The sequence below is a fragment of the Cucumis sativus genome, chromosome 1 (assembly GCF_000004075.3).
Source record: "Cucumis sativus cultivar 9930 chromosome 1, Cucumber_9930_V3, whole genome shotgun sequence".
Classification (NCBI taxonomy): domain Eukaryota; kingdom Viridiplantae; phylum Streptophyta; class Magnoliopsida; order Cucurbitales; family Cucurbitaceae; genus Cucumis; species Cucumis sativus.
In genome coordinates, this window is record NC_026655.2 from 8,529,271 (window position 1) to 8,550,855 (window position 21,585).

The following is a 21,585-nucleotide window of genomic DNA, read 5'->3' on the forward strand; positions in this document are numbered from 1 at the left end:
TGCAAGAAAGAATAATTGATGCCACACATAAAGTCAAAGAATTACAAGTTAATTAAATTTCTAAAACGACATGTCGTGGAGGAGATACAAGTGGTTGTTTTGACATGACATAGAGAAATCAACAACATTGGTGTGGTTAAGAATCACGAGTCAATTCATCTGAATCTGAATCACTAGCATTATAGTCTATCGCAATCAATGTTAGCTTATGAAATTAGCAAGATATGTTAAAAGAGGATGGATAAGATAAGGAAAAGACATTAACAAATAAGAGATTTATATTGTAACAATCAACCTGGATGTTTATCACTAACTTTCCAGACCGACGATCGACTTCTTGATGCTTTTGTCATATGAATTCTTCCCCAAAATCAAAATACATCAAAATACACTTGACACCTTTAAAATTAGCTTGCTGTAAAATAGAGTAATACAAAAGAAACAGGAAAAAAAAAAAGAAAGCAATGTCACAACCACATATTACTATACAAGTACAAACAATAGAAATAATGAAACTTTGGTTAAATACATTCATATTTATTCTTCTGTTCTAAAAGACTCCTCCAGTTGACACTGATTTTTCTCTACTTTCGAATTAATTTCGACGATAAGATTTTTTAATAATATCTCATATAAGCAAGCACAAAGCAAACACAAACAGTATTTATCAACTAAATTTCTAAAAAAAAAAAAAAACAAACAAAATTGAGGAACATGACTAAGAAGTAAAGTAGAGGAAAAGTAGAATACGTTGGAGGTTACCGCAAGATTGGAATAACGGTGATTCCATTACCACAACCCAACCTTCAAAACTTTACAATACTTCTTACAAGAAACCAGTTCACGGGAATTCCTTCAACAAATACTGCCTTTCCTGAACCCCAAATATAAAATACTCAAATCACAACCAAACTAAGAGAAACAACAAAGTTAGGTTGCTACGAATACAAAAATGTTCAAATACTAAGGAAAACATACCTATAATTATCAATAATCACTTCCCTCTATCCTTCAATCAAACCAACTCAATAGCAACCATAAACAAAATATCAATAGAAAAATTCAAAAGTACTAAAATTCACTTGGAAAATGCATAGACAAACAAAAAGACCCTACACACCATCAAAGTTTAAGATCTCACATTTCATTTTTCATTCTTTTTTTCTCAAAGCTTCGGCCCATAGCCATGACATCTCCTTTGGCCTTGATTTCCTAATTCGAACGAACAAAAATCAATCAAATGCTTCATTGAGGCATTTCATCAAACACATTGTAAGCTACCAAAATGTTTCATCACCAACCTACACAATCTAAACGAAAATCACAAGATTCACATCTGCATCTCATACAAACACAATCTACAATCTCCGTCCTGTCCACATACACACATTTATATATAGATTCCATGACAATCACGATATACATTCGACGTCAAGTCTACTTCAATTCATATACATTCATATATATTTTCAGTCAGCCCACAGTATACATTCAACACACATACAGTTCACAATCACAGTTCGCAATCACAATTGAGTCCAATAGAAAATCTCTTACCTTAAGATTTCTTGGTCAACAAAGTCCAACACACCAATCCTAATTTAAATAGAAAATTTAACTCCAAATAAACTTGTCGTGATTCGTTGAGGTCTAACTCCGCCTCAATTAACACCTTCAAAGAGCAATATTAACCAACCGTTTAAATTTAACATTTTATCTCAACGAATCAATCATACGGAAACTACCAAATTCACAATTACGAACTTACACTAAAACCCAATACAGTGGTAGGGCAGAAATTGCAATTTAGCGAAGATCTAGATGTGACCCATCCTGGTTGGGGAAGTGTAGTCGCGTTACACGCACGATTGGAAGACACGGGCGCGCGCGATTTCAGATTTGCGAACGGAGGTAGAGGCAGCTTCACGACGCACCACTTCGCCAACGGCAGACAACTTCACGACAGAGTGGTTCGTGACGGTGAGCCGGCGTGAACGGTCGGCGGCCTTGCTTCGCGAACGGAGATGGAGACGATTGGGACGGGGCTACCGGTGAGAACCCGGCGTTGCAGATCTGGACAACGGCGCGGTGAGACGGTTGTGTCTGGCTGGGTTTGGACGGAACAGAGAGGAGAAAAGAGGGAGACAGCCGGCGATGCAGATCTGGACGACGGTTGTGAGCGGAGGGCGTGGCGGTTTTGGCTTCGACGGAGATAGTGCAATGGCACGGAGACGGTGGCAGCGGCGGTTAGGACTGGGCACGACGACGCAGACCTGGACAGAGGGTTACATGGCACTGGGCGGGAGGTCACGCGGCGGCTGCTTGCTGCGAACGGAAAGGAGAAGAGAAGATGGAGATGGTCGCGGCGCTCGGGAGGAAGAAGAAGGGAGAAAAGAAAAGAAAAAGAAAAAGAAGAAAAAAAAAGAAAAATAATAAAATTTTGGGAGGAAGAAGATGGGAGGAAGAATTTGGGGAATTTGGGTTTTTTTAAAAATATAAATATGTAATTTTAATTTTTAAATATAAAATAATAAAAATTTTAACCCTAACATTTTATGACATTTAATAACTGTCGCGAAAAGTGTTTTCCGAAAAATTCCGTCTTTTTCCGCCAAAAACGCGAAATTTTATATTTCGTGACAGTTTTTTTTTCTTCCATTCGTATTTTGAGATATATAACTGTCATTGTAGGGTTGTTTTCTTCTAGTGAAGGTTAACGTGAGAAGTAAAAAACTACAGACCGAAGTCAAAATCTCCACTATAATCTTTAATGGGTACAACATAAAGTTCTCTCTAATCATAACTAGAGGCAAATATCCTGAGAATAATAATTTCGACAACAAACGACAATAAAATAACATAGGAACACAATTTTGAAATTTTCTTTTGGTAAGCAAAGAATAAAAAAGTAAAAACGTGTTTATAATTTAGCCTAAAATAACACTCAAACACATTGATTTGAATTTTTAGATGAAATCAATAGGTAGTTTTAAGAACACATTTACCAAAAATAATAGAATTTTATCTTAGTTTCTAACAAATTCCGGTGGGTAAACATTTTAGTTATCTTAGGTGTTTGATTAACTAATTAACCAAAAATCGATGGACCATTCATAACAATGAAGATGATGAGGAAGTTTCACTTAGTTTTCTTGTCCATTAAATTTTACCTATGGCTTAGGCTGATATCTAGTACACAAACTATAGAACTGAATTCCTTCTAAGTACTGTAACAATCAACAACCCTCTAATTAATTTTCCATATTCTAAAGTATTAATTAACGTTCATTTTTTCTTTTGAATTCCAAAGTAAGAATCCAAAGCCAAAACAATATGGGGACTAAAACTTGGGATTTCACAGAACAAGTCATAAAAGGACGATGGTTTTCGGTATTCGCAGGTTTGATATTGATGCTTGGCAATGGCTCTACTTACATCTATGGAACATATTCAAAAGTAATCAAGACTGGATTCAATTACAGTCAAACCCAACTTAGCATATTAGGATTTGCGAAAGATCTGGGTTCCAACGTTGGAATTTTTGCCGGTCTTCTCGCCGAAGTAGCTCCGCCGTGGGTTCTTTTCTTAACTGGTTCTGTTTAAAACTTCACTGGCTTCTTCTTGATATGGCTCTCTATCACACGCCGTATCCCACAACCAAAATTTTGGCAAATGTTTCTTTGTGTTTTCTTGGGTACTAATTCTTCTAACTTTGCCAATACAGGGATTATGGTCACTAGTGTTGTAAATTTCCCTGACCGTCGTGGTATCATTTTAGGCTTACTCAAAGGGTATGTTGGTATTGGAGGTGTCACTTTAACCCAAATCTATTTAGGTCTTTATGGCCCTAAAGATCCATCAAATCTCGTTCTTCTTTTTGCTTGGCTTCCCTCTACGTTAATCCTCGTTCTTTCTTTCTCTATTCGACTGATCCGTATTCGAAAACATCCTGAAGAACTCAAAGTGTTTTACCACTTCCTTTATGCTTTTGTTATTCTAGCTCTGTTCATTCTCTTTTCAACCATTGCACAAAAGGAAGTAGCTTTCTCTCGAGGTGGATATAGGAATGGTGCAGCCGTCATCATTGTGTTACTATTCCTACCTCTTGTGATTGTATGTAGAGAAGAACACTTATTGTACAAACTCAACAAACAAAACGAGGATTCTTCCTTTAACGATCAAAAGCCTCGTAGCTCAATCACCACAGAAAAAATAAAAAATTTGCGGTCGTGTTTCTAAAAATATGGAACAAACCCGAAAGAGGAGAAGATTTCAGCATCTTGCAAGGTATTTTCAGTATAGATATGACTCTTATCCTTTTAGCTACTTTTTCCGGAAGTGGTTCTCCTCTTGCAGCCATTGATAACTTAGGCCAAGTCGCCGAATCACTTGCCTACCCGTCAGACGCTATAAGCATCATCATTTCTTGGGTTTCCGTATTCAATTTCTTCGGTCGAATCTTCTCTGGTTTCATCTCCGAAAACATCATGATGAAATGGAAATTACCTCGTCCTCTAACGTTTTTTGTCGCCTTCTTCATCATTGGCGTTGGCCAGCTTATTGTTGCGTATCCATCAACAGGTTCAGTGTTCATTGCTTCCATGGTAATCGGGTTTGGATTTGGAATGCATGCCATGCTATTCGCCATAATCTCAGACCTATTTGGGCTAAAACATTACTCAACATTGTTCAATTGTGGGCAACTGGTAGTCCCAATTGGGTCTTATATACTAAACGTGCATGTAGTAGGGAGAATATATGATAAAGAAGCATTAGTTAACGGTATAAAGTTGACGGGGAGAGGATTAATTTGCACCGGAGCTCATTGTTTTAATTTATCTTTCACAATTTTGGCTGGAGCAACATTGTGTGGTGGTATAATTATGCTTGTATTGGCTTATAGGACAAGAGAATTCTACCAAGGAGATGTATATAAGAAATATAGAGATGATATGTGGACTCCTCCAACTGAAATGGAGTTCTCTCACTTAGATAAGAAGAAAGTTCATGGTTAAATTACTTTCGTTTTGATATCATGAACTCAATAGAGAGTTAAATGCCAAATTTTAATCCCAATCTAAACTAGCAATCTTAAATAGTCCTTACACTAATGACTCTTTATTAGGTTCATCGTTAAATTGTTTCAAGGACTATTATTTTGTAAAAATTTCTTTTAGTAGTTAGTATAAAAAGGCATCATATGTTCTCCATGTAATTAATTTGTGTTATACGTTTGAGTTAATTCATATGAATTTCATGTAATTTATGTTCAAACGTAATTATCATATTAAAACTTTTCTTTTTCTATTAATCTTTGAACTTTGGAATGTGATCCTTCAATTTGAAACTTTGCTATAAGTCCGTTTGGTTTTGTAGAGTACAAAGAAAAATCGAGCTTTATATAAAGATAATGTTAATTACCACTAAACTCACTTTTATTGGCAAGGGGTTAATGTATGGAATAACAACTTGTATTTGGAATTTAGAAATAATATATATATCAACTAACCAAAGAAAATTTGCTCATTCACATTCACTACACATAATCCATTTATAGACCTTTGTAGATTTTAAATATTCTCAAATTTGCTTCTAACTCATTTTAGTTTTTTTTTTTTTTTTTCACTTTCATTATTTTTCTTTATTATATAAAAATTAGAATTTCTAACCTTGACAAAAGAGTGAATATGAATTCTGTTAGAAATATGAAAAAAGATTAAGAAAATAAGCATTACTTACATCCCTCTCAATAATTACAATAGCCATAATAATGAATAATGATAATAACAAAGAACAATAACTTGGATAATCAATTTGGTTATTAAAGAACATTAACTACTTAATAATTTAAAATTAAACCTAATAAATCCGTTAATTTCTCAATTATGGAGTTATAATAATTATATATGTTGGTTAAATTAAATTTTTGGTTAATTATTCTAACAATGATGCATATAACTATTTGTTTATTTTAAAATAAAGTCTATAGGAACCACAATTATATACATGAGTTTATCATCGGAAGCAAACGTATAAAGTGGCACCATGAACGCACATATTATGCTTGCCCCAAATATGTAAATAGAACAACACATATGCATATATATGCACTAAACAATTCTTCAGTTTCGTATCCTATCCCAAAGATAAATCTTATTAAAAGACATTTTCTACAACACAGCATGTCACCCCATATGGCCTTAATAAAAGAACATTATTGTTCAAATAATAAATGCTCCCCTAGACTCTAATCAACTCCATCAGCGTTACTAGAACACAATCATTATGGATATCAGAACATCGCTATCTAACACGTTCACATGTGTTGTAAATTATTCTGAATACAAAGCCATGAATTAAAAGAGTGTCTACATATATTACCTCTAAACCAAAGGAAGGCTTGTCCATATAGCACCACGGGAAGCCTATGACGTAATGACTCTCAAGCATCAGTGACTGAAAAACACACCAGAATTACGACAAGGAGGGCCAAGTTTACACACTATGATTCTAACTAAACCTGAGGCCTAATCATACATGGAGAGGTCGACCAACTATCTAAAGTTAGAAGGCGAATCCCAAGTTCCATCAACAGTACAAGTAATAGGTCACCTTTGCACATGAATGAAACTATCTGCATTATTATCCAAGATACCTACGAGGAGATGAGGAGATGAGGAGATGAGGAATATGAGGAGATGCCAAGACCATCCTTTGCAATACGACCAATGAAAATCTGTCCCAAAAGCAACATACCCCACCCCCTCCCAACACTTTCCAACTTCCCTCTCCAAAGAAAGGAGCGAAGCAAACAATCAACGCCCTAAGTAACTTTAACATTGCAAAACAAACACACTACATCAATAAACTTGGAAAGCTTTGTAGAACAGATTCCTATATTTTGTTTATATTCGATCACTCTAGAAAATCTAATTCTCTGTACACATACTCAATATATACTAATTAATTAAATAAAAACACACATGGTATCAAAGTCTAACATGTTTTAGATTTTTCTTTTCTTTTTGTCAATGTCACAAACCAGGCCTCCGTCGTCCGGTCCAACTAACCATACTGATCATTTTGTTCCTTATGTGCATTGCTCAGAATCCTTGCTTGTGACTGTCGTAGTCCAATCTTCGAGAAGTTCGTCGTCTAACTATATTTGACAACTGGACCTAACATTATCGATTAAAGGGTTGATTTGGTTTACGATGGTAATTACAACTTTAATTTGACCATTAGCTTATGCTCAGATGAGTAAATAAATAATTGTTTTTATAGGGTTATTGTATTAAAAGAGAGAGAGAGAGAGACAATAATTCACAATAATGAAGCTTTTGAGTCTACTATTTTTGTTTATAAATAATGAACCACTTGTTTGGAATTGCATAAGATGTGAAAAGCAGGAAAAAAAAATTAGAGAAATGAAATATTTTTGGAAGTGCTATTATTATAGTTTCATATCTCTTCTTCTTCTTTCATTAGCAACATTGGGATGTGGGAGTAACAATATGAAAGATTTTGTTAATTGTATTTATGTTCATTCCTCAAACAACAATGACTCAAATTCAACCCTAATTCACACTCCATCTTCTTCCTCTTATTCTTACGTTCTAAATTTCTCCATCCGAAACCTCCGGTTCTCCGAACCCGAAACTCCCAAACCAGTAGCCATCATCACACCATCCCATGCTTCCCAAGTCCAAGCCACAGTTATTTGCTGCAAAAGCCACGGCCTCCAAATTCGAACTCGCAGTGGTGGCCATGACTTTGAAGGCCGTTCTTACGTTGCAAACGTACCATTTGTGTTGATTGATTTGATAAACCTCAATTCCATTACCATCGACGTCGAGGACGAGAGTGCATGGGTTCAATCAGGGGCGACCGTGGGCGAACTATACTTCAGAATTGGTGAGAAAAGTCGAACCCTCGGATTTCCGGCAGGGTTCGCGGCCACAATTGGACTTGGAGGGTTCTTGAGCGGTGGGGGGTTTGGGATGATGGTTAGAAAATATGGTCTTGGAGCGGACAATGTAGTGGATGCTTATGTTGTAGATGGAAATGGAAGAGTTGTAAATAGATATTCAATGGGGGAGGATTTGTTTTGGGCCATTAGAGGAGGTGGAGGAGGAAGCTTTGGGATTGTTTTGGCTTGGAAATTGAGGTTGGTTCAAGTTCCTTCAATTGTTACATCGTTTGCTCTTCATAAAATTTGGGATCAAAATGCAGCCAACTTAATCTATCGTTGGCAATACATTGCGCCATGGGTAGATCAAGATCTTTTCATCTCTGCTTGGGTCACAGGTTTGCGTATTTCTTTCACCACATGAACCGACTAAGATAAATTATTTAAACGTGCAAATTCAGACTACGTCCACCTCTACCCTCTTTAATTCATCATAATTATAAAGGTTAAAGCATTTTTAAAAATTATCTATTTCTTAAAAGAACTAATTTTTGTCATACAATAATTTGTGATTGAATAGTACTTAGGTGTACGTGCAAGGTTGCACAAACATATTAGGTATTTGAGATGCATTCAAATATTTTTCTTAGTTAAAATATCCATTTCGGTCCAAATAGGTATATCCAATGTGTGTAAGGAAATAATATAGATATAATGTTTGTGGAAGATAATTAATATGTGTAAGAAAAATGCTAATTGATGATAACTTCTCTCTTTTTTAAAGGTGAACAATAAACTAGCTACTTGAGGTTAAGCTCAAGCTTAAGAGATTTCATAAAAGTAGAAAACTATATCTAACTTCAAAGTATTGAGATAACATTGAGATTAGTAGTTCAAAATTAACTAATTGTGTATGAGTTACAGTTAAAAACACTTGTTTGCTTGTTTTCTAAAGGCATATCAAAACACACTCTCGCACATATGATTATTCAAAAATGTATTTGATGTATGTAATTGACAAATATATATAGTGTTTTTTTTAACAAGATTCTAACTAGAGGGAGTGGGCGATTAGTAGATACACCCACAAACATTTTTAACATTCTCATCGTATCTATGACAAATATATAGTAATAAAAAACAATTTTGTAATGATTAAAGAATCATTGTTCATGTAATATTGTAAATAAACAACTTAAAAGAAAAAATAGCCACTAAAATAAGATTAGTTTGATATATATATATCTCTGTGAAAAGGGTAGATGTTCAAATCTTTCCCTATCCCATTTGTTGCGTGTCTAATCTTATATTATCGTTAAGATTTCTAGACTAAACACACATTTATATCTTACCATAGCTTCCAATTCAAGCCATGATGGAAGTGGAAGAATTATGGAGGCTTCATTCTTCTCTTTATTTCTTGGAAATGCAACCGAGCTTCTCTCTCTCATGGAGAAGACTTTTCCAGAGCTTGGGCTAAAAAAAGAAGACTGTCTTGAAACGAGTTGGGTTGAATCAATGGCATTTTCAGCAAGTGGATTTGTTTCTGCTAAAAGCTTAGAACTTTTGCTCGATAGAACTCCACTCCACAATGGTAGATACAAAACCAAATCTGATTATGCCACTGAACCCATCTCGGAAACTGTGCTTGAGGGCATGTGGGAAAGGTTCAAAGATGAAGAACTAGAAACAGTGCAACTCATACTGATCCCTTTTGGAGGTAATGTTGAAATGTATTAAATTCTGTTACATGACGTTTGAAATGACTAAGGTATGTGATCCTTAAGGTTTAAATAAGTACGTTATATCAACTTTTTGAATCCTAAAGGTGCCTCTGTTCTGTATTCTTAGTTGTTTTTTCTAATAATAAAACTTTCTTATTCTACTCGGGATGTAGTTATCATATTATCATTGTTAGTGAAACCACGTAAATCATTGTGTTGGTTTTCTATTGTTTACACTTTTCTACTAAATATCTTTTTTTTCTTTTTCTTCTGTTGATTTCTTATAATAGGTAAAACGAATGAAATTTCTGAATCAGAAACCCCCTCCCCACATCGAGCTGGATATCCCATACATATTGGCTACTACCTTACATGGCAACGACCCGACGCCGATTCAAAACACTTGAAGTGGGCTCGAGAGCTTCACAATTACATGACTCCTTTTGTGTCGAAATCGCCTAGAGCAGCATATGTAAATTACAGAGATCTTGACATGGGAACAAACAATGACGACGGGGTCCCGACCAGATGTGAGGAAGCAAGCATTTGGGGGCATCGATACTTTGGGAATAATTTTGAAAGGTTGATGGAAGTGAAAAGGAAGGTGGATCCATTTAACTTCTTCCGGCATGAGCAAAGCATACCACCAGCACCAACAAGTGTAGGAATCTAACCAAAGATGGCTTCATTCCCGGATGTGTCTTATGCATGAGACCGGCCATCTCATGTACTCTAGTAGACAAAAGTTACTAGCTACCAAGTACGTAATTTCAGATTCAGATAATAATGTGATTTTGTTAATTTCGTATGCATCGTCAATAGAAAAAAAATGTTGGATTGAACGATTAGCGAACATGTTAAATGTGATTTGTAATTGTTAAGACTTGAGTTTATAAACTACTCATCTTCAATTTTATTGAAGGATGAGGAAGACATATACATAATGAGATTTATCAGGTTAATAAGAAACCTTTTAGAATTGGTAAGAATTTTAGAAATATGTCATGAGTACATAATTATCTATGTAACTGTTTTTTTAGGTTAGTAACTAAAACATTTTGAGTTTCTTTTACACCTATAAAGAAAAGTGTTATGTGGAAGACTCAGTTTGGGATCCTCTAGAAATTCAAAATATTTGGTATATAAGTATTAGGTTTCGCAAGACGTTAGATGTGAGAATCCCACATTGGTTATTTTGAAGCTGGGTTGTTGTCTAGCTCCAAGCCGGTAAAAGTTCACCTCCTTTGTTTACAAATGTTTCAATTCAATACACTTTAAGTTTTTGTGTATTGGCTTAAATTAAATTCTTTTATGTTTTTTCCAATTTGAGCCGGGGTAAAAGGTGGTGTGAGTTGTCAAAAGCTTTAAAGTGAAAAATATAAAATATTATGTGTGATTGTAATAATTCTTCATATTGTATTTTTCTTCCTTCGGAGCGTTTTCAACTTAGATTATTGTGTTTTTAGCTTTTATTGCTTTTTTTATCTTTAATTTCCTTGTTATTTTTCTAATTACTTCTACCTTTAGAACTTAGGAGTATATTATGCTTCATCAATACACTTGATATGTTTGATGCACTTGATGTGTATTGTTGACACACTTGTAGATACATTTGATGGATTTAATACAAGATATGTTTGATACGCTCGATGGGTTTAATATACTAATTCACTGCAAAAAATATAAAAAGTAAAATAATTAAGTTATAACTCAAATTTGAATGTAAAGTTATAACTCAAATTTGAATGTAAGTATGATTTAAATAATTTTTAAATAAAATTTCAGAATTTCAAAAGTCGTATAGTTGAGCTAACCGTGATCATTGAAATCATTTAGGATAACTCGAGTGGAGATGACATTGACGATCAAATTTGGACACAACTTTTAAAGCAAAGAGACAACTTTGTTATCATTTTTAGTTGTTCATCGAGACTTATTTGTATTAGATGATATAAACTTGCAATAACCATTAGACATATTCTTGTTTTCGTATTTTAAAAAACAGAAAATGAAAAACAAGAAACGAGAAACATAAACACTATTGTCAAACGGAATTTTAATTTCTACATTCAACCTCAAAAGAAAAACTACATACATATCAATACATAAGAAATAATAAGAATGATAAAAGTGTAGCAACGTTGCATGAAAGTTGGAAGTATGACATAAAAATTAATTACAAGAATGGTCAACATGAGATCAGTTCAGTTGAACTGATACATGAATATATAAAAGAATACAATTTTTTTTTTGTTTGCAAGAATGGTAAATCTCTATTTATATTCCCTTCTCAGTCACTCACATTATACATATAAATGTCTTTTATACTAAACTTTTTACATCAACACAAACTGAATTAAAAAAATTTAGTCATCAATGTTCTTCTTGTTGTCTAAGCGATAAAACTCCATCTCTGCTTGAGGAATCCACATATCCTCTTTGTAATTCTTATATACATCCCATCTATAATATTCTCTTGTCCTATAAGCCAATACAAGCATTACCAATGCTCCAAACAATGTGGATGCAGCCAAAATTGTAAAAGATCCACCAAAACAATGAGCTCCACTGCAATTTATTCCCCTGCCCGTCATCTTTTTACCTTCACGTAATGCTTCAGCGTCGTACAGTTTCCCAACTATATCCACATTTAGTATGTAAGACCCTAATGGGACTGCCAATTGCCCACAATTGAACAATATGGAGTAATGTTTTAGGCCAAACATCTCTGAGATTACCGCGAACAGCAATGGATTTTGTGCTCCGAATCCAAATCCGATAACGATGGAAGCTACATACAGGGAACCTGGAAACGGATACGCTATACAAAGCTGGCCAATGCAAGTGAGAAGAAAGGCAAAGGCAAACATTAGAGGACGCGGTAGTTTATATTTGATCATCATCAATTCAGAGATGAAACCAGAGACGACTCGGCCGAAGAAATTGAATATAGAAACCCAAGAAACGAAGATGCCTATAGCTCGTGGTGGGTAGCCGAGTGATTCGCCAATTTGACCTAAATTATCAATGGCTGCAAGAGAAGACCCACATCCAGCAAAAGTAGCTAAACAAATTAAAACCATATCTACACTGAAGATAGCTTGTAAGATGGTGAAATCCTCGCCTCGATGTGGTTTGTTACATATGTTCGACAAACAAGACGGAGAAATCTCTGCAATTTCTTCCAATGTAGAAAATGGTTTGTGACTGTTTGGTACCTTTTGATCAATAATGGAGAGGGTGACAGAAGGTTCAAGGTTATGGTTTTGTTTCTTGAGTTTGTACAATAAGAATTCTTCTCTACAAGCAATCAAAAGAGGTAAAAAGAGTAAGGCAATCACGACGGACGCGCCACTCGCATAAGCAGACTGAGAAAAAACAACTTGTTTTTCTGACATGGTCAAAAACAAGATGAAGATTGCTAGAACAATAGAAACATAAAGTAAATGGTAAAAAACTTTGAGCTCTTCGGGATGCTTACGGATATGAATTGGTCGAATTGAATTGGAAATAAGAAGGATTAGGACTGAGGGAAACCAAGCAAAGAGAAGAACAATATTTGATGGATCTTCAGGGCCATAAAAACCTAAACAAATTTGGGTTAAAATGGCACCTCCAATACCAACATACCCTTTGAGTAAGCCTAAAATGATACCACGACGGTCCGGGAAATTTCTAAGACTAGTGACCATAATGGCTGTATTGGAATAATTAGAAGAATTAGAGCCAAAGCAAACGCAAAGAAACATTTGCCAAAATGCTGGTTGACTGATCCGGCGTGTCATGGATAGCCATATCAAGAAGTAGCCAGTGAAGTTTTGGAATGCGCCGATCATGAAGAGAACCCACGTTGGAACGAACTCGGAGAGTAAACCCGCGATAATCCCAGCATTGTTACCGAGATCTTTAGCAAATCCTAACATGTTAACTTGGGTTTGGCTGTAATCAAATTCTGACTTGAGGACTTTGGAGTATGTTCCGAAAATGTATGTTGTACCGTTACCGATCATCATCATCATACCTGCCCAAACCGAAAACCATCGTCCTTCAGCCACTTGTTTGATGAAAGCCCAGGCTTCTGATCCCATAGTTTACTTTTTTCACTTTACAAAGGAATATGAAAACTTTTGAAATTGTGATTTGGGAGAAGAATAAATTTTGGTGTAAAATAATGGAAAATTAATTAGAGAGTTGTTGATTGTTACTTTCTTTAAAACAAATTCAGCTCAATAATTTGCGCACTATACGGTCACTTTACGCGCATTGGTAACAAATTAATGATAGACAAAAAAAAAACGAAGTGAAACTTCCTTGACTTTAATCAGATGTGGTCAGGATAACCATTTTCTTTCTTTACCTAATCAAACATCCTAACATAAGTAAAATTTAAAACAAAATAATTGTTGTTTCTCGAAACAACCCCAAATATCTATCTGTCAGTATCTATCTATCTATCTACACAGTAAGTTAAATTACAATTTTATTCCCTAATTTTATAAATATCTGTGCATATATGGTTGATATATTTTAAACCCTAAGTTTGTATGATGATGTTGGTGAAAGGTTTTGCGGACGTGTGCTTCGCTCTCCCGATGTGTTGACCAGACGTCAGCAATACTTATACCGATGTCGTCTTGTACGTCTGGGAAGGGAAAAATCGACGCAATATTGGGTTACCTAACTTACCTTCGACCGGCTCTGCGTCGTTATAGGGTTCATGCTCGACACATTTTGTGCATTGGAAAAACCTATTTATAACTTTGTTTTAATTTATTATTATTATTATTATTATTATATATATATATATTTGGAATCGAGAACAAATTCGATTTATAAATTCAATCAAATTCTAAAAATAATTAACATAAAATGAAGAACATACCAAAATCGAATATATATTCATATTAATTCAAATATTAAAAAATACATGTGTTTAAGTTCAGAAATTACATGAAAACTTAAAACTAAAACCTGAAAACATAATTCTAAACGTGGTGGATATCAGTTTTCTCCTACCTCCCAACCTAGAAGGATAGAAAATTAAATATCAAACATACATAAAATATAAAATCTAAACAATTCATTTAAATTTTAGTTAAAAAACATTCAACAAATTCAATATATACAATATACAATCTACAATCCACAATATACAATACACATACAACCGAATATATAATATACATTTATTTAGGAAAAAAAATAAATACAACTCTTTACAGGAATGTAGAGAAGGCGAAGTAACTCGACGATGAAAGGAGGACGGGGAACCACGAACAGCAACGGCGGCGAGCAAGGACTCGACGAACGACAACTCATGGCAGATGGCAGACAATGTCACTCCCTCTTCTCTCTTTCATTTTCGTTCTCTCGTGTGTTCTATGAACACAAAACATTTTATAACAAGGGGTTCTCGTGACACAACATAAATATACTTCGCGAGAACCACCTATTCCGGATGCATAAGTGACAACGTTGGCATTTTTCAGTAATCTCGACGTTGTCACTTATAGCGTCGGGAAAAACTTTTCAAAAATTTTCAAATAATGTCACACTTTCCCCTAACTTTGTCAGATCCTATGTCGGCAAAAAGTAGGCCAATCCCGACATAGTCTTTTTTGGTGTTGAAAAAAGTTACAATAATTACTTAAAAGTTGAACCTTTGCCAACGTGATCAACGCCAACATCGGCATAGGTGGAGCAATTGTCGACGTCATGCAAATATGCATTGGGATTGCTCTAAATTTAAAGAATGATTTCAACTTTTCCTGACGTCTTCATGCTTGGTGTCGACAAAGATCTCAATCTGCGACACCCTCTTCATGACGTCGGGAAAAGATTCTTTTTTCGACATCTTTATCTCGACGCTTGTTTCTGCGTCGCAAGAACCATTTTTTCTTGTAGTGAATGTATCTTTTTAGGATTTAGATTGAAACCTATATTATGTATTAAAAAAATGTACATATGTAATCTATGTATTTAAATTTAATCTCAAATTTTAAATTATTTTTAGATTTTAGTATTAAATTTAAATTGATTTTAGGTTTTAGGATGAGTAATAAAAAACAATATATATATATTTAAAAAAGTTACTACTTATTAAACGTATAGAAGTTAATAAATTCATTAACAAGTTTTTTACAATTTTCTTTATTGTTATCTAAACACACCCTCCCACCCTCATTGCTCTCTTCCCCTTTTCATAGTTTACATATCCTTTTGTATATCCTAAATCCAACTAATGCAATTAAATTCAAATAATTTTTACAACCAAATAATAAAATCAAACAACAAATCTAAATTAAACTATTTTTACAACAAAATCATCTATTTGGGAAAGCCAACTTCAACATAAATTAAATTATTTTAACAATAAAATAATAAAATCAAATAACCAACATAGCTGAGGAATGGAAGACAGAATGACGAAGAAGATAAGGGAGAACAAAAGGCAGAAGGAAGTTTTTATGTTGAAATGAAAGGCATAATGCTTGAATTTTAGGGTTTTTGAAGAGGTGAAGACTGCATAAAGGATAAGTGTCATTGGGGTCGTGTATACCCGGTACACGACTTCGCCACTACTCGAAAAATTTGGCAGTCAACTCTATTGTTGACTATCAAAAAGTACACCTGTTCCGGAGTCGTAGACCGAGTCCACGACTCTAGTTAGATTTAGCGAAGTTGTGTACCAGGTATTTTTTACCATTGTTTCAAGCCTACCTTAGAATTGCCATTACTTTTTAAAATCACATTATTATTTTTTAAAAATCCCTAATCAAATCAAAAATAAAATAATTGCCTTTTCTCTACACAATAACATAAAAGTTTCTCTTTTTTGGTAAATTTGTTTTTGAGCTGTGGATATCATGTCTCAATCTCCTGCTTTTTTTTAGTGTAATAACAAGTGTCCAAGAACTCGAAATATCTATATGTATAACTCGATATGTATATATACACACATTAAATTACAATTTTATTTGATAATTTTCAAAATTTGTGTATATATGGTTGGTATATTTTAAACAATATCTAATAAGTTTGTTGAGTTTCGACTTTTTGTCTAATTGGTTCGATAACTTTAAAAAATGTCTAATTAATTATGAGCTATAGATTTTGTATTGAAATGGTTTGTCACGTATACAAATTTTATAAAAATTAAGTCGTCTATTACATGTACAATTGAATTTTTATGTACTTTAATGGGTCCTAAAACTTTATTATTACTATTTTTTCTGTATGCAGTGGTTTGTAAATTTTAGAAAACGGTTGAATATATAAACGTGTAGATTCGTCAAATATCTTATTTAAGTGGAATGTTTACAGAATTCTAACAAAATATTAAAAAAGTAATTATCTCATGTCGAAAAAGCTAAAAAAAGTTATATGTCTTGTCTAAACTACAAGCACTTTAAGCTTGAACGTGCTAATAACTCTAACAAAAGTATGTCACATTGGTTTTAATTTTAAGTTTAAAAGGTTTGAGAGTGTTTTTGAAGTTTAGATTGGGGAGAGAATTCTTTTTAATTATAATAATTTTTCACATTGTGAATTTTCTTTTTAGTGGGTCGGTGGTATTTATCTAAAGGTAATTATAATCGGATGCTGTCAAATATAGTAATTAGATTCAAAATAATAAAATATGTAACAACTTTTTAAAAAATTTGTAAATATAGCAAAATCTATCCAAAACTATCAATAAGAGAAGTTTATCATAGACCATGTTGCAAATATTGGTCTATCACTAAGAGACTATGTTGCAAATATTAATCTATCACTAATAGATAATAGATTATAAGAGTTTATCAACGATAAAAATCTATCATGAATTTAGTGATTGGAAATTAGAAATTATTATTTTTAAAAAGTTCTTAATTCTAACTCACTTGGGGCTTCACGTTAATAAACCTTGTTGGTTGAAACTTGATTGTATATATATCCGTGTTAATCAACTATCGTTTACTTTTTACTCAACATAACAAAAAATCAAACATTACTTATTTCAACTTGTTACACCATGAGTTACAATATTATTTTCTAATTGATGTATGCTTGAACTAAACCCTCTAAATATTGCTTAATTATTGTTCATACACATTTGGTTGATCAAAGCTCGCAATTCAATAACTTCATAATATATTCTTTCGATAAGATTATCTTTCTCGTTTGAATGTTGATATATCAATTTCAATAGTGAACTCAAACAATACAAATTTAATCTAAGGATGTTTATATGAATTCCAAATATTCACCTAAACAAAAAGAATGTGTATAATTATATTGAGAATACTAATTAGAATACATGAGAAGATTTCAACAATGAATTAAAAAAAAATCTTAACATCTCTGTCTCTCTATATTACATTGAGAAAATTATACTTAGGGGGCATAACAATCCTTGGGAAATTATCGTTAACAACCTTTTTCTTGTCATCCAAACAATAAAATTCCATATCTGATTGAGGAATCCACATATCTTCTCTATACTTCTTATAAACATCTCCTTTGTAAAAATTTCTTGTTCTAAATGCCAACACAAGTGAGGCCAAACCTCCAATCAACACCACCACAGCCAAAACCAAGAATGATCCACTAAAACAATGAGCTCCCTTGCAAGTCAATCCATTCCCATCCCTAATGCCACCATCTTTTGTTGCTTCAATATCATACAATTTCCCAATGACATCCACATTTAGTACATATGATCCGATTGGGACTGCTAATTGAGCACAATTGAAGATTGTTGCATAATATTTCAACCCAAAAAGCTCTGAAAGTATTGCAAAAATTATCGGTACTTGCGCTCCGAATCCAAACCCGATTGTCAACGAAGCTACATAGATGGAGCCGGGATACGGGAAGGCGACGAACAACATACCGATACAAGTGAGAAGATGGGAGAAAGCAAACATTAAAGGACGAGGTAATTTGTATTTTGTCATAAGTGTTTCAGAGATGAAACCAGAGCCTACTCTGCCGAAGAAGCTGAATATTGAAACCCAGGAAACAAAGATACTTATGGATTTAGATGGATATCCAAGCGATTCGCCGATTTGGCCGATGTTATCAATGGCAGCAATTGATGAACCACACCCACAAAGTGTTGCAACGAAAATAAGCCCCATGTCTTTACTAAACAGAGCTTGTAAGATACTGAAATCTTCTCCACGTTCTGGCTTGTTGACTATGTTTGAGCAACATGTTGGTGAATTCAATTCGGGAATTTCTTCAATTGGGGATAAGGATTCATTGTTTTTAGTTGTAGAACTAGATGAAGTTTTCATTTCCGGAGTGAAAACAGCGGGAGATGAGTTTTTGTCTGTTTGTCCATTGAGCTTGAAGAGCATGAGTTCTTCTCTAACGGCTATTAATAGAGGCATAAGAAGTAACCCAATAATTACAGCAGCTCCACTAGCATACCCAGCTGAAGAAAATGCAGCTTGTTTTTGTGAAACGGTAAGAAATAAGAGAAACAAAGCAAGAATGATTGAGACATAAAGCAAATGGTAAAGAACTCGGAGTTCTTCGGGATGTCTACGCATATTGATTGTTCGGATGGAAAGGAAAAATAAAGAAGAAATTAAAGTGGGAAACCATGCCAGAAGAAGCACCAAACTAGCTGGATTGTCATGGCCATGAAGAGCTAAATAGAATTGAGTTACAATGGCACCTCCAATTCCGACGAATCCTTTAAGAAGTCCAAGAATTATACCTCGTCGATCAGGGAAGTTTCTTACACTCGTTACTAAAACGGCGGTGTTAGCGAAGTTTTGTGAATTAGCAGCTAAGCAAATATAGATGAACATTTGCCATAGCTGTGGTTTAGCGATACGGTGAGTAAGGGAGAGCCAAATCATGAAATAGCTAAAGAAATTGAGAAATGAACCGACGACAAACAGAACCCACGGTGGAGCTATTTCGCCGAGAAGGCCAGCAAAAACTCCGAGATTGGAACCAAGATCTTTGGCGAATCCTAATGTGTTGATTTCGGTTTGGCTGTAATCGAATTGAGTTTTGATTGCTTTTGAGTATGTACCGAAAACGTACGTGGAACCCGCGCCGATCATGATTAGGAAGGAAGCAAAAACTGAAAACCATCGTCCTGTTGCAAGTTGTTTGAGGAAAGGGCGAAATTTATCGGCCATGGCTCAGATTAAAGAAGAAGAATGAAGAATGAAGAATGAAAAATGAAGAATGAAGAATTGAAGAATAATGAAGAATGAAGAATTGAGAATGAAGAATGAAGAATGAAGAATTGAAGAATGAAGAATTGATGGAGAATAATTTCTGCGGGGTTATTAAAAGGAAAATCAGTTCTTGCAGTTTGTGTAACAAAGATTTGTTTGATCAAATATCGGTATAATTTGATGATGGAGAAAAGTTCACGTATTTAACTGTATTTAATTTTGTTGGTCAAAGATAAATCCAAGGTAAAAAATTAATTAATCTGTGTAACTCCATGAATTTTAGCGTATTAGGTACATTGTTTTGTAACATATATTCCTAATTAGATTTTGGAGACAAAGAAAGATATTGAAATTTGACTAGAGAGAAAAATAAACCGTTTATTTTAGGAGCACTTGCAAGAACATAAATAAATAAAAAAAAACCTTTCATTTACAAATTTATTTGTTCTATATTCATATACTTTATATTTGATATAACATAGAATTGAAATTGTGCTGTCTAGCTCTACGTAATTCGAGATGAGATTGTTCCCTTAGGTGTTACATTGATACTTAAGAATGGTCATACCTTCCTAGACCATAAACCAATTATTCATTAGATTACTTAAAACAAGATGTAATTTTGAGGGTAAAAATATATTTTGATCTAACTAAAATTATGATCACTCCGTGAATGTTTAACTTACTAATCATAGTTACGTCAATTGGACACAAAATATATCTAGCTACGGGTTATAGCAGACAATGTCGTTAGTTAACGAATGTTGGTTTGTTGGTTTAAAGAGTTTAGTCAGCTCATATTAGATGGTTGGAGATCATAATCTATAGGTTTATTAGATCCCAACGGCTCACAAAGGAAGTTCAAATTGATTTAGTGAACAAACCCTTAATAATATTTGATTTGGTGTTGAGGGAGTATTGATATTCTATTTTATACTTCTTTTATGTGTGTGTTTCTTTAAGAATAGAGCATCGAGTATAGTGACAAACATATATATAACATAAATAAAATGTAAATCTTTAAGTATTGAACATTGAGCATTGAACATCCAGTAGCATTGAGGTTCGAGTATCTACTATATAACATAGAGCATATAATATAAAAGTACAGAGGATAAAACATCATGTAGTCAATATCTAGTATCGAGGATTGAGTATCAAACACTCATATTGTTTTCAAATTAATAAATTCACGAGTGATGCAAACAAAAAAAAAGATTATTTTTCATTCACTAAAACTGAACCATTGCCATCCTTACCAATGACGAGCAAACAGTCCATCACAAGCTTTTATAACATTAAAACCTAAAATAACATCAAATTCTAACACAATTATACAAGGGGCACTTGCAAAAATGGCAAAATAAGTTATAATAATTAAGTCCATATCATACACATTTTATTATTTGCAAAAATGGAAAAAACGAAGGCCAGCCCACACATCAAGAAGTAAAATGTCACAAATGTCCTCGTTACTAATATATGTTTGATACACCTTATACATGTCTGATACACCTAATACACCAATTGATACACTTGATACTTCTTGATACATCCGATAAATTTGATTGATACACTTAATGCACCTGATACTCTTTGATACATTAAATACCGAAACATTACTAATATATGTTTGATACACCTGATACACTGCAGATACATTTTGTATTCTTCACTTATACAATTGAGTGATTAAATGCACTTGATATGCTTGAAGTCCTATTTATACATTTGATATACTATTGATATACACTTATAAACTCGATTC

At 33.8% G+C, this 21,585-nt stretch overlaps 4 protein-coding genes and 1 long non-coding RNA gene across 9 annotated transcripts; 2 read left to right on the plus strand and 3 right to left on the minus strand.

The window, feature by feature from the left end:
• Positions 1–2,454, minus strand: LOC116402725. 4 transcript variants are annotated; one of them, XR_004215314.1, is made up of 4 exons: positions 1,558–2,454; positions 979–1,212; positions 751–874; positions 1–415 (listed from the first exon to the last, which is right to left on the minus strand). It is a non-coding gene; the product is annotated as an uncharacterized LOC116402725 (long non-coding RNA). The 4 variants fall into 4 exon arrangements; XR_004215312.1 differs by having other exon boundaries at positions 751–1,212; positions 1,558–1,672; positions 1,769–2,453; XR_004215307.1 differs by having other exon boundaries at positions 763–1,212.
• Positions 2,455–4,304: 1,850 nt separating this feature from the next.
• Positions 4,305–5,015, plus strand: LOC101203664 (probable transporter MCH1). The gene has a single exon (XM_011650147.1). The coding sequence runs from the start codon at positions 4,305–4,307 to the stop codon at positions 5,013–5,015; it is 711 nt and encodes a 236-aa protein (XP_011648449.1).
• A 2,391-nt stretch (positions 5,016–7,406) lies between these two features.
• Positions 7,407–11,609, plus strand: LOC101203901 (berberine bridge enzyme-like 27). Of its 2 annotated transcripts, XR_969272.2 has the most exons (4): positions 7,407–8,307; positions 9,267–9,629; positions 9,924–10,393; positions 11,470–11,609. XR_969272.2 is itself a non-coding variant. In XM_004147259.3 (3 exons), the coding sequence occupies exons 1-3, from the start codon at positions 7,428–7,430 to the stop codon at positions 10,304–10,306; spliced, it is 1,626 nt and encodes a 541-aa protein (XP_004147307.2). In that variant the 5' UTR covers positions 7,407–7,427; the 3' UTR covers positions 10,307–10,622. The 2 variants fall into 2 exon arrangements, 1 of the variants encoding a protein (XP_004147307.2); XM_004147259.3 differs by lacking the exon at positions 11,470–11,609 and having other exon boundaries at positions 9,924–10,622.
• A 390-nt stretch (positions 11,610–11,999) lies between these two features.
• On the minus strand, positions 12,000–13,721 carry LOC101204150. The gene has a single exon (XM_004147260.1). The coding sequence runs from the start codon at positions 13,719–13,721 to the stop codon at positions 12,000–12,002; it is 1,722 nt and encodes a 573-aa protein (XP_004147308.1).
• A 4,263-nt stretch (positions 13,722–17,984) lies between these two features.
• On the minus strand, positions 17,985–19,775 carry LOC101204389 (protein NUCLEAR FUSION DEFECTIVE 4-like). Its single transcript, XM_004147261.1, has one exon. The coding sequence runs from the start codon at positions 19,773–19,775 to the stop codon at positions 17,985–17,987; it is 1,791 nt and encodes a 596-aa protein (XP_004147309.1).
• Between the last annotated feature and the right edge of the window lie 1,810 nt (positions 19,776–21,585).